At 32.0% G+C, this 19,515-nt stretch overlaps 2 protein-coding genes across 2 annotated transcripts in view; both read right to left on the bottom strand.

The window, feature by feature from the left end:
• Positions 1 to 5,008, bottom strand: part of LOC117168326 (glypican-6) — a 117,076-nt gene extending 112,068 nt beyond the window's left edge. Inside the window, exon 1 of the mRNA XM_033353903.1 lies at positions 4,659 to 5,008. Within this exon, the coding sequence (XP_033209794.1) occupies positions 4,659 to 4,803 (145 nt within the window). The 5' untranslated portion in view covers positions 4,804 to 5,008. The remainder of the gene's footprint in view (positions 1 to 4,658) is intronic.
• A 4,029-nt stretch (positions 5,009 to 9,037) lies between these two features.
• Positions 9,038 to 17,571, bottom strand: LOC117168322 (WD repeat-containing protein 35). Its single transcript, XM_033353898.1, has 2 exons — positions 17,381 to 17,571; positions 9,038 to 13,813 (listed from the first exon to the last, which is right to left on the bottom strand). The coding sequence occupies exon 2, from the start codon at positions 13,595 to 13,597 to the stop codon at positions 10,055 to 10,057; it is 3,543 nt and encodes a 1,180-aa protein (XP_033209789.1). The 5' UTR covers positions 13,598 to 13,813; positions 17,381 to 17,571; the 3' UTR covers positions 9,038 to 10,054.
• Between the last annotated feature and the right edge of the window lie 1,944 nt (positions 17,572 to 19,515).

Below are 19,515 nucleotides of genomic sequence, written 5' to 3'. Positions count from 1 at the left end.
AATCGAATATATGTGGTCACCGAACGCAAATTCGTTTTGGACTGCATAGTTTTATATACACTATCTGAACATATATATTTTATTATTTATAAAAAGATGTTAACAATAGCCAAATAAAAAATGCACTCTATTTAGAAATAAATTATTTGTAAATTCGAAAATAATTTCGTAGACAGCACAAAAGAAATATATATTTCCTGAGAAAAGATTGGAATGCAGAGATTTTTTGTTGATCATTCTGAAACGCCCACTGGCAAAAAATCCCATTCTCATGAAACCAAGCGACTAATGATATAAACTACAAACAGAAATTGTATTTCTGTATACATATAGCCATTAAATTTGTTTCGTGTGAACATGAACCGAGTCTACAAAGTATCTTGCATCTCAAAGGGATTGTAAATAAGTCTTTGATTGCACAAATTAATAGCGATAAATGTCTGGATGCTCGCGGAATGGATCGCCGAACGATTCGCATCGTTAATCATTTGAGGCTGTCGGTCCCTGGAGGTGGGCAAAGACACCCAAGAATCTCTTTGTGCGGGAGAAAAGTGGAAAGGCGGATGATCCGGACGAAATGATGAATAATCGCTTTACAAAAGCACTTCTTTCTCTGCCAAATTATGAATAATTGTTTCACAATTTTTCCGTTTCCTGAATCTGTGATATTATTTCCATAGAACACAGAGCACGAAGGAAAAGATAATTATTGTTCAATCATTAGCTATTGTAATAAAATTAACGAATGAGATCCTACTTAAGCGGGACAATTTAAAATTTGTTGATACTTTCGTGAGGTAAATTGAAGTTTTTTTACTTCATAATTCCAAATGTCCAAAATGGAACAAAGACTTTAATTTAAAAAGCTTTTGAAATTAGAGAATTAAGTGAACTCTTCAACTGGTCTCTTTTGGAAAACTGTTCAACTTTCAACATTAAAACATAAACGATATAATAAAAAATATTTCTGATTATAAAAAATATTCGATTGTGACGCATTAACTTAATTCAATTTGATTCTTTTAGTATTTCAAAATTACACAAAAATGAGACACCAAAAAACAAATTATGACATTATGAAAATTTTAATTATTCGAAATCAGATGCAAGAAGATGCATACTAACTATTTTCTCTGTTCTTATAATTGAAAAATATCAAACTCAAGAACATACAGCTACGAGCCCCAAAAATAATCAAACTTTCGAAAAGCCGCACTTAAAAACCAGACTTTAAAAACTAACTTCATTTTCAGAAAAAAATGGAAAAACTGATGGAGAAAAAAGGAAAAAGTCAATCAAAACCAACCTCTCACTTTTGCTTTCTGGGGCTATGTACATAATACGAAATGAATTTTTCTATTGCTTATAACTTTATATCGTTGTATCCCTTTTTGCTTTATGGAAATTTTATTCTTACCTTCACTTAAACAAAACAAAAATGTGTAACGTATTATGTGCATAATACCGTCTTCAGAACAATTGGTCTGCATATGCCAAACACATTTCAGCAAAAGTTTGGATTGTTCGAAATAATAATTTATTTTTATTTTTAAATCGTTAGGTTTTGGAATTTTACCAAGCACAGCCTTCTCTTTTGTGCCATTCCAGCAAAAATATTTTTTAATTGTGCCCGTCATTTTCGATTTTTCAACAAACCGTTTACCGCACAAATTATCACATGCCTAGCACGTACAGCTTTTATTTTTTTAATATTGATTTTTTGGTTCTAACCTCCGGGAAATACTAACAGAAGTTCGATTTTTTACTTCTTAATGGTACAAAAATTACATTTTTAGAAATTTCTCAATTTTAAATATCTATAATATTGAAATGAATTTGTCGAACTATGCGTTTTGTCTTTGCAATTTTTCCATTTTTTCTACCTCTGATTTTATTCTTACCGAGTTCAGAGCTCAATGGGAGTTGAGAGGAAAAAACAATTAAACATGAATCATTAGCAATGGTAATATACAAGTGTTAAAGAAAGAGATGCTTGGAAAAAGCTTGAATGAATTGCTGTTGAAAGCAGACATGAAAGAGGTAAATCGCGGTTAACTAAGTATTAATTGCTAACGACTTGGAAATCGTTAAGTCAAGGGAGAATGAAAGAAGAAGAGTAATGTGGGAGATACCTGCGTATTAATTACCTTACACTGAGTCCTGGCGATAGTTTTAGGTAGGAGTGTACAAATAGGTAGGTAATATACGTATACAAATGTATTGGAAGAAAGGTTTTGCACATAAATGCTTTCACACACCTGAAATAACCGCCGCGGTAAATATAAAGCCGACTACTATTCACTCCTTTCCGGGCCCACGCCTTTCCTTTCATCTTACCGATATACGTGCGACTGCGTTATAATATCGATAACAGTAATAAAACTGTAATAAACGTCTTTTTACTACTCCAGGCGGAAAAGTCAACAAAGTTTACTACAATCCTAGAATCTTTCTCATGTTATATCAACCTATCCACTTTACAAGTGAAATTAAAGAATGGTTTTTATTTTACAAGTTCTCGGTTCAATATAATTCCTAATTTACAACCAGAAACAACATTATGTCCAATTTATTTATTACCAAAATTTTCCTGGTTTCAAATTTCCCAACCCTTATAAACTCAAACAAAAAACTATAAAAATAAAAACAGTATCCTGGAATTTTCAAAGTGGCAGATGGCACTCGGAGAAATAAATTGTCAAGCTGTGATTAAACATGTTTCTTAATCCCCGTCAATCCTATCGACTCTTCGTAGCTCTGCGGGCTTCGTAATTCGATTTCAACATTGCTGCTGTGAAAAAAATGTGAAGTGGTCAAAGGGGAAAACGGAGGGGATTACCGGAATTATATTAGTCGAAGGGAACTTCGGAGTCTGTCAATCGTTTCAAATATCTTTTATATGCAAATACTTCTCGCACCCCTATGAGAACCGTTATCGATTTTTTGAGACTCTACGACCAAAGGGAGCTGAAAAAGCAACATGACATCGTTGGTCATCAGAAGATCACAAAAAATCAGAATAAAACAATTTGATATCAACTTTTCCTGCCTCAGCTGCTAAACAATAAAAATAGAATAAAAAACGAAGAAATGATTTAAATAAATAAAAAAATGTAAATCGAACCTAGTCAAAATCGATAGAATTGGTTTCAGAATATCAGAAAGGGTTGTAGCATTTTTCTACCCACTCTCGCGAAAGGAAAAAGAAGACATAAGCGACGAAACCTCTTGACGATAAATCTGAATCGGGATCAAGCAGAATGGATACGATTTATTTGGTGAAATTCGCGGAGCTGATTTGCGAGGTCCAGGACGACATGGTCGCCGGAGAATTTATAGCCGATGAAGTATGCGCTTTGTTCATTTGAATGAGGGGTGAGTTAAACTGGTAAAAAAGAGAAGCGAGGGTGGAGCAGATTGCAAAAGGTTGACGAAAAAATAAGAATAAACTGCTAGAATGCAGTTTCGTGAATAGTTGGATACGCTTACTCGTCTCCAATAGAATGGGAAAAAGTCTAAAGATCTTCCAAACAGGTTGAAACATGCTCAAGAGGATACTCTTGATATCCTACTACCTACTTGGATAAATAGCAGTCTTTTGGAGAACGTTGCAAATTAACTGAAACCTGAAGAACCCCTCTTCAGGATTATTTTAGCTCCAAAATGAATAATTAAAATCATCTTGAAAAGTTAACCACTATATAGAGTTAGACTGTGATTAAGATTTATTTGATAGAGTTTTTGTAATTTTGAATAACGATTTAATCATTCAAAAATTTATCGTAATACGTTTGCTTCACGAATCAATATATCATTGGTATTTAATTCCTGCAGGCAAGAAATCATTTTTTGTCATTTTTTTACCAAGATGCAATTGGCCATTAAAGATTCCCGCAATTTAAAACCTGTTCCGCTCTATCACGAAATACGTTGATAATGTTTTTAGCGGAAAGAGTTTTTAGTAAAAGTGCTCTCGATAACCGAATTCAAGCCGAGTCGAAACTAAATCACATGTTTGTTAAATTTGTTCGTAAACGTTGCTCAAGTCCTTCAATTCGAAAACTAAAAATTAAATACGATGACAACGTTAAAAATGAAAAAATGACTATTGATAATAGACTAATTTTGAGAAGTAGATAATTGACTAGAAATGTTTTAGATATTTTCGTAGCATCTCAAGAACTTTAATGAAAGAATGATTTTACCGCTTCGCCTTTCTCGCCCACACAAAAAAACGTTTTAACATTCGAAAAAATAACATGTACAATTTACAGTTCGACTCGAGATTGGTTGCAGCGAAAAGTTCTAGAGATAATTGTTCAACTTGAGTTTGAATACTTGTTCGAGTCCATCAAGTGGGAATGTGAACTGTCAACGGAATTAGAAAAGAAGTAATGAGGAAGTACATTGTTGACAGCTATAATAAATTTAATTTGGTCACTTGAAACGTAACTTAAATTGCAGTTAATTATATGGAATTTGTACGGAGTTTCTTTGTTGCTTAATTGAAATCCCGACTAATCGCAAAAAGAGTCCACATGTATCTGAACCGTCAAAGAAAATTTAGTATGGTTTAATTACGAAAACATAACCTAAAAAAAGGTTCAATTTGACAGAACCACAATACGTCAAATTAAACCTTTTTTAATCAAACTTACATGATATTGGTTCCTTGGGAATGTCGCTGGCGGGAAACCCATGTGCCTCGAAATATGGTTTGACAGAATCGCATTTGAGTCCCGCAAGAACTGTTGTTGGGGTGCCAACAATCAAAATCACCCAAACAAATGACAGGACACTCATGATTGTCTATCACTCGCGAACGTACACTCACTAATCATAAAAAAACAAGCGAAAAAAAAGAATATTCGCAGGAAAGACGAACGGCACACTCTTTATCTGGTCATTTGCGACGGGTACGGTATATTATTTTTTTTAACAGTGCTGGCTATCCATTGTCCATAAAAAAGGGACAGAGTAACGGACGCCACAGAAAAAACAACCTTCCTCTAACTCTGTTCGGAACGCACTGATCGGCGATCGCTGCATTTCATTTCATCCAAGATGAAAGATCCAACATCCAACGGCGCCTGCGCGCGGAAGCACGCGAGGGTTCTCTGCTGTCACTAATGCTGTGTGCAAGTATATGCGTGCCAAGTTTAACCGGTTTAATGTGTAGAGTGAAATTTTAAGTGTAGAATTCAACGGTAGAAGTTCCCATGTAAGTATTGAGATAAACTGACGAGGATACTTTTTTTTTTAATATTGCATCATAACCTCTAAATTTTTCGAACAATCGTAATAATGAAAATGATTTAATTTATATTAATTTTTAATTCTTATCTCAAAATTTTTAAAATGTAACAGTATTTGTGTCTTATGTTATAGAATTCTTTTATTATAGAATGGTTTGATTCAATTGTTAATTAAGATGATAGTTCTTTCTTTTAAATGATGTTATGCGTCGCGTTTACAATGTTTCATATAGTGTTATTTAGTCACTTTTTTAAATTTAACAATCATATGTTCGTGAGGTTATATGAGAAAAAGGTGCACTGCAATTTTTAGCCACATCGGATAATATTTAAATGTCTCACACACTCAGGAAACGATTTGGTTGGATACAACTGTTTTTATTTATGCTACCATAGAATATAGTTATTAAATGAGCAACAAAATATTTGATTGATTCAACAAAATTTTATGTTTCTTTTAACCTAATCTTTTTAAACAACCAAAAAGTTTTTTTGGGTCAATCGAATATTTTTTTGAAGCAATCAGAATTTGTTTAATTTATAAGGAAATTTTCATGTATATACAAGAAAAGTTTTTTTATTTGGTTCAAGGATTTTTTCTGATTTAAACTAAATCTGACGACTTATGACTAACGTTTTCCACAGACAAAAAGCAGTGGGATATTTGTGCATTTTCCTAGAAAATTACTTGAAACTTGGTTAAGACTTTTTTTTATTAAAAAGTAAATAGTGCCGTTTATAACACCAAATTTTCTAAAATAAAAAATGACGGCTGATATAAATTCGAGGAAATCGTATTTATTGTTATTTTTAACAAAAGTTTGTCCAAAGCAGTTAGTAATAAAAATTTTCAGTTAAAAATATTAACTTAAAAAGAAGACTAATTTCAAATTAAAGAAATCAATTTTAGACCTAAAATATTAATTTTCTGTCAAGAAGATTAATATTCTACCACCAAAAACGAAGTTGCAACAAAATACGAAAATTTTCAACCAAAGAGTTGAATTTTTAACTGAAAAAGATATAAATTTGAAATCAAACAATGAATACTTGAATTTTCAGTTCAAAAAATTATTTACAATGAAAATTAAAAAAAAAATAGTTCAATTTCGAACTAAAACAGGTTTTAAACTAGAAGCATGTATCATCAACCAAAAAATTAATTTTGAACAAAGTAGTTTCACTTTCAACTAAGTAGCACAATTTCGAACAAAAAAATAGTTTTCAGTCGCTATTCACGAATAGCGATAATCTTGAAAATTTAGTAAAATTATTGTATTAGGAGGCCTTCAAAAGTGTGCAGGAAGACTTCTGCAGTTTAGTTTTTCAATTTTCCTTACTGTTGAACTTTAAAAATAAAATTTTTGTACATAACCAAAAGAATGTAATACATTTATGTGACAAATATTTTTAAAAAACATGGAAAATTGAACCTTATAGAAAATTCGAATCAAATTGAAATAGTCGAATTAAATTCTACCTTGATGATTAGGTTATCTGTAAATGCCTTGAGATTTATTTTTTGTTTCTTCAAGTACTAAAAAAATATTAAAAGTACTCTATCGGATTACGAAAAAAAAGACTGAAATTTTCAGGCTATAATTAAATAATTTTTATTCATATTGAAAGTAGACGATGCAATAGTTCGTTACATGGCATATACTACAACGTATAGATTAGAAAATCATTGCGCAAGAATCTCTTCCATTTTACTATGAACATTGTTTTAGAATAAAAGTATTTCTGTATGCAATCTTATCTCAACCCAGACTCTAATTAAAGGAACTTTTGTAAACGATTATGTACAACGTTATCTTCGAAGCTCTCAAATCATATAAGACTTTCTGTAAAATCTATAGCAAAAAATTAAAAAATGAATCGAGATTTTTCATCTAAAGAAAGGGTTTTGTAGGTTTTTAAATGATATATTAGCTAAAATCTTGTCATTTAGAATTAAAATATATATATATACATAAAAAAAGGGTACATGAAGAATAAAAATGAAATAAATAAATGCGTGAAATGAAAAGTAATTGATTCCGGAGAACTCAGCTCTCTATAAAAACTGTGTTAAGGAATCTATAAAACATAAAAGTCTAAACACTTTCTTCTAACAAAAACTCCTATATAATTACTTTTTCGTCAAGATTCTGGGATGCAGTGCATACCATATGTTACCAGATGTCCAGATTTATTGTCAGCCTCACTGTTTCACATTACAGTCACTGCTTATGATTTAGAGACCGCCCATGAAAAAACTGTTTTTTTCTTCTTCTCGAGACTTACATACATTCTTTTATTTTTAAACTGCAGTCAAGTAATATTGCTAATATTTTGAAAGCTATTTTTCCATTTGCAAGAAAGAATAACGCTCTGCTATTTTGAATTAATTGAAATGAAACAAAAATTAAAAACATCGTTGTAAGACATCCAATCAAACTCAGAAATACGAAGGAAAATTGTCAACGGAATAATTAACTCCACTTAATCATTAATATACACTTTCCTAAACTTCTGCATTTTTTCTGATAAGTAAATTATATATACTTTTAAAGACTATTATTACACTAGACTAAATTTTGTGAGACTTTCCATAATTTTATTCCTACTTGTCTGCAAAATGGCAGATTAAAAACACTGACGTTGTATCGTTTTTGCGATAATCCGCTTCAAATTTCGTAAGCGTTCTCATAAAAATGCTTTATGTTCTTTTAATCTTATAGAGCGGAAAGATATATTCACATAGTTCAAAATTCAATCCAATTACTTTGTTTGGGTAACTTCTTTTCGCAATATTCACATCATTTTGATAAATTAATATATATCTCTTGAAAAGGGGTTAAAGTTCATATATGAAATGTATATAATTGAAAACTTTATGTGGGCAGCTATAAAAATTAATCATTAACTTTACAATCAATTGTATCAATAAAGTAATTATCTTAAAATAAATAATTTAGGCATTTAATTATAATTTTAAGTGCATTTATTACTCAACGACCAACAATTTTGTAAATATAGTACATATTTGATTTTTATAAATTATTAGTCCAAATATTGATAAAGGCCGTGTCCAGATTCATCGAAATCTGGCGAACGTAGAACAAATATTTTCGGTAAGTCCAAGGAAGCTGGAAAAGGGCGCTATGTTCACCGAAATTCCATGAGCGTAGCACGAATATTTTTGGTGGACACATAAACTTCTATTTGTAAATGGACGGATGTAGTACAATACTATTTCTTATTGATAAATAGTAACTAGTTAAAATATTTCGTCGGTGAGATTTTCATTTATCACTCGTGCAAAAATTGCATTACTGAAGACTCATTATGCATAAAATTAACCCTGTGGCAAATGAATGAATAAACATTTCTCTAAAATTAAAACGTACAATTATTCTGAGATCTTCTAATGAGTATGTCAGTAGTATGCAAATGCTTAGCGTGTAAATATTTTTTTTATATAAGTTTAAATTAATCAAATACTGCATGAAAAAATGCATGGACATAAAAGAAGCTAGAGAAGTATGCAAGGACAGGAAAGTATGGCGGCAAATAGTTAATAGTAGAGTGAACGACGCCTGAAACAAAGACCTTGGCTATTAATGGACCCAAGTGGGGAACTTTACATAACGGCTTCGTGAGGTTCTTCGCTTGGGGTGATTGCTAGAGAGATTGATCAGCAACCTGGGTCGGAGCAGTGTTGCGGAACGAACGTGTTATTTACTTAAATAGCACGAGAATTCTGGATCAATCTGAAAAATCTCTATCCCTTCCACACACTACTCCTTTCCCCTGCCGAGTGAGTCACGCCTACCCCGAAAGGGAAATGGCTTAATGGTGTAATAATAATAAAAAATACAATTTAACTGCGAGAAAATAAAAACTACTTTTAAGGATCCTACAATAGTTAATTTTAACACTTTCATAAAATTATTCAATATAAGGTTTTGAATGATATACTTCTGGCCAAAAGAAAGGAATTCAAGTTGCTGAAGATCCTTTATTTTGTTGCCAACGTTTCGAAAACACTCAGGGCTTTCTCACCAGGACAGAATCATTAACAGAAAGAATTTCAATTCAATTAATTATAGCTCAAGTATATGAAGTTTCTATTTCTCCTCTTTCCCATTGTTTATTAGGTTTCAATCATTTCGAATAATTATTAAATGGAGATATCTTGTGTGAATTGTTAGTTTCACTTAAAAACTTGTAAAAATTTAAAAGGAAAGTGATGAGGACAATGTCTTCCTATTTACATAAATGCTTAGCAAATTTTATCACTATTCTTATAAGTTTTAACAAGTTTTTAAGTGAAACTAACAATTCACACAAGATGATTTCTCCATTTAATAATGATTCAAAATGATTGAAAGCTAATGAACAATGGGAAACAGGAGAAATACAAACTTCATATACTTAATCTATAACTGAATTGGAACTTTTTATTTTAATGACTCTGTCGTGATGAGGAACACCTGAGTGCTTTCGAAAGGTTGACAACAAATAAGTGATCTTCAACAACTTGGATTCCTTTCTATTGGTCTTAAGTATGTCATTCAACACCTTATATTAAGTAATTTTATAAAATAACTATATCACTCAGACAAACAACATCGACTCTCTCAACATCTTCTTAATAAAATTATTTTGATTAAATCAAACTTATCCACCAAGAAACTAAAACAGTTTCACATTTAAAAAATCTTCGACTTTCAAAATCATGAATTTTGAATAAGATTAGTGTGCCTCAAATATAAAACTGAATTTTATACAATATTCGTGCGTGTCAATCTAAATTACATATAAGTGATAGTACTATGACATAAAGGACAAGCTCTGATGTTAACAACATCCCTCTCAGAAGCCGAATGATGTTTACAAACCGTACAACTCCATGAAGTACTAGAATCCATAATAGGTTTACCAGAAACAACACAAGCCGGAAATCTAGTCATACAGTTAGGACAAGCGACGCACCAATCAGGAATTAGGCTCTCACAACTGACGCACTCAGCTTTCGTATTTTTTGTGTCCTTAGGATTATGTTTCATAAAAATGTTCAAAGCCAGTTCTTCATACTCTTCTCGTTTCGTGTCCGAAATGTTCTCCAGTGCCTCAAGTTTTATCAAAGCCTTCGAACATGTAGCATAAGCCTGGTTAAGGCAACTTGACAGAGCCAACAAACAATAGATATCTTCTGTTTCCAAAAAATCTTCATATTCTCGAAGTCTCAATGAAGTTTTCATAGCTGCATCATAATTGCCTTCATAAAGTTGCCTGTGAGCAAGCAGCAAAAAATGATAGGCCTCCGCACCTCTCCAAGCAGTTTCGATAACCCTGGTGTCTTCATTACTTTCCGCAAGTCCCATGATGATGTTGCTTCTTGTTCCTTTAGCGATAGGGGTACTGTTTATATGATCTTCAATAAGCAAAGCTGCAAGAACAAAAGTCTTTTTCACTCTCAGAGGATTGGTTCTACCTTTTGCTTGTTCTTCTGCAAGTTTCATCAATAGCTTCGCTGCTTCGAGATGATGATTTGCCTTTTTGTAAAGCTCAATAGCCTGTAATCTTTTCCCATTAGATAAAAGATGATTAGCATACTTATTTAGTAGTTCTCCAATCTGTACCATTTTGTAAGTCTTTGCTAGATCAACAGCTTGGTCCCAGTGATTCAAACGCACACAGGTATCTACCGCTTGTTTCACGTCTCCATATTTAATATAAGCTTCCACAGCCTGAGAACACATTCCAACCGATGCCAACATTCTTGCGACTCCTTTTAAAATAGGACTCTTGTCAGGAAGCTGATCCACAGTAGCGGCAAGTTCATGATAATCCTCCAGTTTGTAGTAGCACTCTATTAACTTCTCGAGATTCCTCCCCTTTTCATAATACTCCTTTGCACCTTCCCAATTCTGCCTCTCGGCAAAATAATCACCGATTTTATTAAAAGCGTGCTCCATCTGTTTGTCAGAACCACCAATACCCATCTTCATCAATTGAACCACTCTGAAGTAGTCACCGAGCTTTTGTCGCAAGTTAATGGCCAAATCTCTTCTGTCCAAATCCAAATATAATCTCTCTGCCTCATCATAGTTACCCAAAAAAGCTGCGATCTCTGCCTTCTTTAGCTGATCATTATGAACATTTCTGAGGCGTTTGATAAACTGAATCCCCAAATAATCTGTGCAACGAACCATCGCATTTTCTGCAGTTTCCAAATCCAAATCCTTTAAAGCTGACTCTGCCAGCAAGCGCCAAAGTCGAGGATGAGGATTATCTTGGATAAAATTATTTGCTTCTTTCAAACCCACCTTGGCTAGTAGTTCTCTTGTATCTCTTAGCGATTTTACTTCTAAATCAACGATTAATTCAGGGCGTGTGTCTTCTGGCTTTTGAACCAATTCATCCAGGAGAATACAGCGTATTTCTAAATCGTGGAAGGAGCAAATATAACCAGAACAAGAAATTGGTTCTTCAGGATCCAATCCTCTAATCACGTACATCCTCGTTTTCTCCATAATTGCAATCAGTAAAGGATTGTCTTCTGCCCAACACATCGCCCAGACATCCTTTCTCTCGAATTTACTGACGTCTTCTTCTTCCTCTGCGTCGAAATTTTTTTGAGGCTCTAACTCTAACATCGTCAAAACGCCAGAAGTGTCCATAATAGAAGCTCTTGAAGAGTTGCAGTTTATAGCTATCTTTGCAGGTCTATAAGAAGTGCTGTACCTATTCGTTAATGTTACTTGAGGAAGTGAATATCTCTGAATCATTCCGGATTCTCTACCAACAAGTAGAACCTTATCTGTCCCACAAATACAACAAATCGGATCCATTGTAGCTTTCGTGTTAAGCGGAGTTTCAAATGCTCTTTCTTTATCCAAGTCCTGAATAACTTCCGTCACTCCTGTTGGTGTATCATCCACATGGAAGACTTTATCTCTCCTAGTTCTACCCTGGTTCAAAGCAGAATTCCTAGGCGTTCTGAAGTTCCAAATCAAGAAATTGTTCTTTGAAGCTGCAACAACAGCATTGCTCGTCATTGTAACCCACAAAGGTTCCAAATCCGTGAATTTCGTATCTATCGGAGTCGCGATAGTGTTGCAAACCATCAAGACGAATTGATCAGAGCCTTGAACCGGGTAATTTCTCACTGCGAGAAGACAATGCTCTCCCTGAGCTGCTATCGATATTAACGATTTTACATACTTCGTACAACAAGTATTATTACTCGTATTCCAAAAGGTTATGCAGATACCATCCTTGCTAATTCTTTCGTTAGAGAAAACCACAGTATTGCTGAAGTAAGTCCATTTGTAATTCGGTCTTATATTTGCAAAATAAATATGCGAATCCACAGACAAAGCAACTCTCAACGATCCTCCTTCCCAGGAACAGCAAGTAACTTCTCTCCCTGGAATTTTGCAAGTCCTTATATGTTGACCATAAGGCGTGTAAAATTGAATCACGTTTGATTCCTTGCTTTCTCCACTGTTAAAAGCCGGCACAATCCCAGTGACTGCAAGTAGAGATCCGTAACTGTTCCAAGCACACCAAACAGCAGTCATTCCAGTGTCTAGAACAATCGGATTCTCATCAGTAGTATCTTTCGTCAGTTGGACTTTGCCACTTTGGTAGCAGATTGCTAAAGTGGGACAATCCAGAGCAGTGTATCCATTCTTCCCATCGTACCAGTGAATCGCGACTATGGTTTGTGGATGCCCTGTGCTCAAGGGAACGACGTTTAGTTTCGTGAGGAAAGTTCCTTGGTTATCGTAAAGATGAACCTCGCCGTTCTTCAAACCAAACAAGAGCAGTTTTCCATCTGGAGACCACTGAACTCCAGAGAGAGCTGTGTTTTTCAGATCTTTTCCCCAGATTCGGTTACCATCTACTGATCCGACGATGACTGCCCCGTCCTCGTAGACGATACAAATTCTCTGACCATCGAGACTCCAGGACATTCCTTTTACGACTGATTTGTTCCTGTTGTTTATCATCTCTTCGTACCAGGATCCTTTGTAGAGCATCCAGACGATTATGACGCCGTTTTGATCACTGGATGTTAATTTCTTGTATTCTTCATTCCATGTTACTACTTGGACGTGACCGTTGTGACCTTCCAGGGTTTGGTTCATACTGAGATTGCTGGCTGCTGCAAGACCTCGAGTCTTGCCACCGCTGCTTGGACCACTTGCATTTGAATCGACTCGGAGAACTTTTAGGAGACCGTCTTCTCCACCGACGGCGATGAAGCCTTGTTTTTGATTCCATGAGACACAGTTCAGTCGAAAGTTGTTGGGTATCGCGATTTTCTTACTTAGATAAACAAACATCGTATCTTCGTGAATCTAAGTTTTTAACCGTTTTTTTTTTGTTATAAACTTTTAATATTTTAATGGGTTCATTGATTAAGGAATTAAATAAAAAATAAGATTTGTAAAAATGTCATGTATCATATATTAATTTATCCTTGAGGCATTTTTATTTTTGATATGAATTCATACCTTTATTGCTGACTATTATGTCCCTTCTATCGGCAAGCAATTCATCTGCAAATTAATCGAGAAATTTTGCTTAGCACTTGAATTTTTCTGGATGCGCAAAAGGTTAATGAATGCGTCCTAAAACTGACGGAAATTCAACATAATAATTTTGTTTTTAATGTCCCATTTGTCTATACGTATAAATATTAGGTTAGGGAGGTTATTTTAATGGCAGTAATAATAATAATAATAATAATAATAATAATAATAAAATCTTGTTTATATTTCAAAAATAAAACCTAAAAAAATCAAATTTTTTACCCATATATCTCACTATTCTCCACATTTAAAATTTCTTATTCAAGTATTTAATTAAATTTTTACACTTTTAATTACTATTTTCAAATATTTTTGATATTATAATTATAAATCGATTCGCACTTGATACATTTTTGAATTTTTGGGTTAGGATATGCACTTGATAAATGGGTCTAGGACTCGAGCGATTTGTACCTGCACCTCAAGAAATGGCTTTTTTGGTACATTTAATTTTCATTAGGTACAATTTTTATTTCACATTCTAAATTTATGAAAGAAAATACATACAGAAATAAAAGTTAGATCAACTTAATTTCCAGCCAAATACTTTTGAAATTTGCAGCATTCATAAGAAAAAGGATAGGAAAGTTTAAGGTTGCTTATTTCCACAACAATTGATTCCTTTACCCTATATGGTATTTCTGGTAGTGAAACAGGATTTAAAAAATCAGGAATCTTTTGTTCATTACAATCTTGAATACCTGATATAAAGATCTCTTTGTTTCATACTTGATACCATAGGGAATATTTTTAATTGATTTTAAAAACGTAAACAAAAAATTTTATGTAACTTGATTGCATATCAATTAGAGTAACTAGACAATTGCCGAATGTAAGTAAGTAGTAAGTAAATTAGTAAGTAAGTAAGTATTATTATAAGTCTAAAATTAACAATTTAAAGATTTTAAAAGACATTTTGCGTACCGTCAACCGGAATCATTATGGATAAAGCTGGGTAATTATGGATTAAATATATTTTAATTTTTTTGCAGCTATACTGAACTTTTAGAAACTTCGCACTAGGTCAATCTTTAGCGTGAAGTGTACTCTATATTGGTCTATAAGTTTGAAGATTTTACATTTCACCAAGAATTAAGAAAAAAAGTCAGAAAATGAATATAAAAATATTCGAAGGATACGTAGGGCATGTATGGAGGTGAAAGTCTACGCACTGGGCTAAGTTTGAACTTTTTCTCCTGACGAAAATTATAGTTGAATAGAAAAAAATTTAATTTTTTAAAATTATTTTCACTGTAAAAAAAGGTTGTGGGATTTTAGTACGCTAAACGTATGTAAAAAGTGGAGTCACGCGCAGCAGTGTGAAATTTATAGAAATGTCAAAAATTGAACAAAAGTATAAAATTCTCACCTGAACTGAAATTTAATATGTGACGCAAAATTGATCAACGGAAAGTGGCAAATTTCTCCAAAATATCAACCTAACCTCAAGTACTTAAATCATTAAAATCGCATTAAAAATATATTTATAATTACGCAAGCGTAAATCGCACAAAATTTATGATTTAAAATCAGTCACTCGCATTCATGCTTTCGCCGAAAGTGAGCAATAAAGTTTGCAAACTAAAATGCACGCTTCGCTTATGGCACGCGAACAAAAGAGCGAAAAAGAAAGCTTTATCGCGAAAATCAGACAAATGTGGTATATTATACGGATGAATCTAAAATGACTATGAAGTGGAGAAATTTTTGTTAGAAAATAGAAATTTATGTGCAGTCGGTAATTTCACCAGTCTAGGGAATTTTACTATGTACAGCGTGAGTCCCTTTTTTACACACTCTGAACGTAGTGATTTTCAACACGTCGTATGAACTTATGCAAGGTCATAGAATTAAGCCTGTAAGAGACGTCATTCTACACAACACGTATAAATTTTCTTTCTAACCTGTAATTTTAATGCTTCTAAAGTCACATTTTACATGTGCAAATTTACACTTTGAAGTGCAATCTTAAAACGGATTTTTTACAGTGGTTAATAAATATTTATGACCCTTCAGAATTTTTAAAATAAATATTTATTTTCTTGTGTTATAAAATGGAAAAATAGAGAGAAAATAGGAAATGAAAAACAGGGAAAAATAAGGAAAACGTATGATACAAAAATCATTCAGTTCCGGGAAAATTAAGTTTTATTTTTAAGGTATAAATTTCGTGGATTCTGAAAAGTGTGTTAAAATCGTGACAAAAATGATTGTTTTCATTTTTTTTAAATGGTATATTTACCCGAGATGTTGAGTTGTTTAACACGGAGAAAAAAGTTTGATCGAAAAAAGTTATTCAGTTCCGAGAAAATAATATTTCAATGAGATAGTGTTACAGTGTAACAAACGATTTTTCGATTTTAGGTAGTGCTCAATAATAAAATGTACACTTTTTATTGTTGAACTATGAAGATATTAAAATATTTGTCTTTCGTGCATGTCATAAAAAATATTTTGATCATAAAAATCGTTATGTTTAATCATGGATATGGAAATGTAACTTTAAGGTATGATTGATACTATTATTAATAACTTCGAAGGAGAATTTTGTTTAAGAAAACTCTTAAGAATAATTATATATGGTACAGAACAAATTGAGTAAATTTACTGATTTTGGGCGAAGCCACTTTATGCAAAACACGCGAATTTTGAATGTCTGTACCAAGTCATCTAAAACTCAGAAACTCTACTAAGTTTTTCTTCGATATATAGTTATATAAGTACTTAATTAAGATAGTTTTAGACAGAATTTAGGTGCAATTGCAGAATAGGGGCGTCACCTCTTTTTTGGCTGGAAAAACAGTATTTTTTTGCAACAATTGATTAGAATCTTTAATTGAACGATAAATAAAGCGTTTTGTCCAGGCAAAAGTTAAAAATTTTGTTACTTTTCTTACTACAATATCTTAAATATGGATATGTCACGATATCGGAATGATCATATTTAACTCACCGTTTAGGTGCTTTGAAACATCGAAACGGCCAGAAACAGTCCCATATTTGAGACATCATAGTAGCAAAAGTAACAATAAGGTGACGTCCATATTCTGCAATTTAACCAAAATTCATTAGCTACTTTTTAAAATTCAATCTGCATTATTTATTGTAGTAGATCTATGCCCCTAGATTTATAATGTAATTTTCATCGATAACAATTAATAACTATGTATGTATGAATATTCTTCAAACAATTAAAAATTATAAAAGAACTGAAAAAAAATATTTACAATTTTCAAATACATTTATGAAATAGTTATTTAAAAATAAAATTAACTATTTACTAAATGAATATACTTAAACTAGCCAAAAGAAAATGCTTATTTAACCAAAAATAACAAACTTTCCATTTTTACTAAAGAAAAAAAACGAAATTTTACAAAAATATAGTTGTACAAAAAGTGAGGTTAAGGAGCTAGGAAGAGAATAGTATTATTTTATGGAGAAAAAGTAATAATGAAAGAAAAACGAATTTAAATCAGTGAATCATACTAGAAATTACGATTCAAGCATAAATACAATTAAAAAACTACTTACTTAAAAAACTTGAAACATCCGAGGAAAAAATGTATTCAGTCAATGTTTAAGAAGAGAGAACTACATTAAAAAGATCCATTAAAGTTGTTTAATCATATCACAAATGTACGCATTTAAGATACATTGGAATCTTAGCAAAAGTACCAAAGTAACGGTTAACTTTATTTTGTTTACATTTTTTGTGACAGAAGTAAATCTATAGTATTTAACGTGAAGTCCGATCCAAATAATATCGAGAGTCGAAAGCAGTTTCGATAGTTTCCAATATGGCGTCGTATCAACGTATATATTTAAACGGAGGTTAATTTTGGCAATTTTCAGTAAAGTTAAAAGTGATTATAATTACATTAAAAATGTTACGTGCCGCCTTATTTTTACAGATTAGGCCCAATGGACCAATCCGTCGTTATAAATCAAGTAACTGTATGAATAATGATTGACAATTTAAATACTGCATTCGTTAAATTTGAAAAATGGTGAGTCAGCCTTTGTTGATGTCTTATAGCGGCGTGTTTGGTTGACATTTTCCCTCATTACTGGATATAATTGTCGTTTCGACAATGTTACAGTTAACTGGTTCGTTTTAAAGATAATTCAGTAATAGGTACTAGTAAATGAATTGATGTTGTTCATAAGAGACAAAGACTTTCCGCTTCATTTTTAGGTTATAGATAAACGTAAAGTTCCGTTTTATATATTTGAAATATTCTACTAGACATTATGTGCCCTATTTATCCTTTTTTTACAGAAAAAACTCGATCCATTTTTCAAAAATTTTTTATAGATTTAGGGGGGCCACCCACCCGGGAGAAACTCGCACCGGAATAAAGCCGGAAGAGAAACATTACACAATTTCCCATACTTCATAATTCGCGCGTTTTGTAATTTTTGAAAGTTTCTGATTATATGATTTCCAAAGTTTTTATTGTAATTAAACTTTGAAGGTTTACGATATTTCTCGCAATATTTAAAATTCGACAATTTTAACCGGTGAAAATGAGTGATTTTGTTTAGATAGAAATCACATTTTTTAGTACAAAAAAATCTATTCAGTCTCGTATTTGAAAATTGCATATTGAAAGCATTGATAGTCAGTTTTGAAATTAATATTTTTTGATAAAAATATAGAGTAATTTCGAAATGAAAAACTTCAAATAGTACAATTTCAAAAAATGTAATCATATTACAGTTGCAGTTGCAAATTTAAACAAATAATTTCAAATTAAAAATATTTTATTGTGAATCTTCAAGAATGAATAACAATAATCCTAAGGGAAGATTTGAAAATAAAAATTACAAATTGAGTTAAAAATAAAAATAGATAAAAATTAAACTATCTGAAATTGATAATGGAATTTATAATTAGCAATTGAAAATTATTAATTTTCAAGCGATTTAAATTTACTTGAAATAATTCAAATTTGAAAGTGCTTGAGTATAAAAAAGTTTTAATATCACAATTTTTGATGACGAAGTTTTTTTCAGTTTTAACTGAAGTACGCATTCGTTTCAATTTCAACGTTTTTTTAGACGTTTAAAGGTATTTTTTAAGAATAATTCAATTCATTTGTTTATTTTAGAAAAATTGGTCTAATCAGAATTAATGTTAAATAATAATTTTGTTGTGTAACGCCAATTTAAAATTTTATAAGCCTTGACATTGAAATATTAAATGCAGTGTTCGATGTTAAATTGTAAAATTTTATTCGCATTGAGTTTCAAATTCAAAAGTTTTCAATTTTTAATTAATATTTAATTTTGAACATTTTCATTCATAAAGAATACAATTTAAATTCCTCTAAATTTTAATTCTGCTAGAATACGCCTGGCTTTGATTAAATATTCACACAAATGTGACATGCTTTGTCATTGCCCTTTAAATGAAACTGTATTATTAATTATTTATGTGAATGTTGCAAAACATTCTTTCTTTCGAGATTTTCAAATTACCCCATCGCGGCATTGTGGAAAAGGGACGGTACTTAAAATTCGTGACAGTTCAAGGGGTAGGGGAGTCGATAGATTTTTTTACGGAAGGAGGCGGAGAGAGCCTTTATTCATGTACGTAAGTTTTGGAAATTCGCAAATGAAACAAGTAACTCGCGCAGTAATTGTACAGAAATTTAACATAAATT

This window comes from Belonocnema kinseyi, chromosome 2, assembly GCF_010883055.1.
Source record: "Belonocnema kinseyi isolate 2016_QV_RU_SX_M_011 chromosome 2, B_treatae_v1, whole genome shotgun sequence".
Lineage (NCBI taxonomy): Eukaryota > Metazoa > Arthropoda > Insecta > Hymenoptera > Cynipidae > Belonocnema > Belonocnema kinseyi.
This window is presented reverse-complemented; position numbering and strand designations above follow the sequence as displayed.

Coding starts and splice junctions, on each gene's coding strand:
- LOC117168322 (XM_033353898.1), bottom strand. CDS start 13,597: ATGTTTGTTTATCTAAGTAAGAAAATCGCGATACCCAACAACTTTCGA.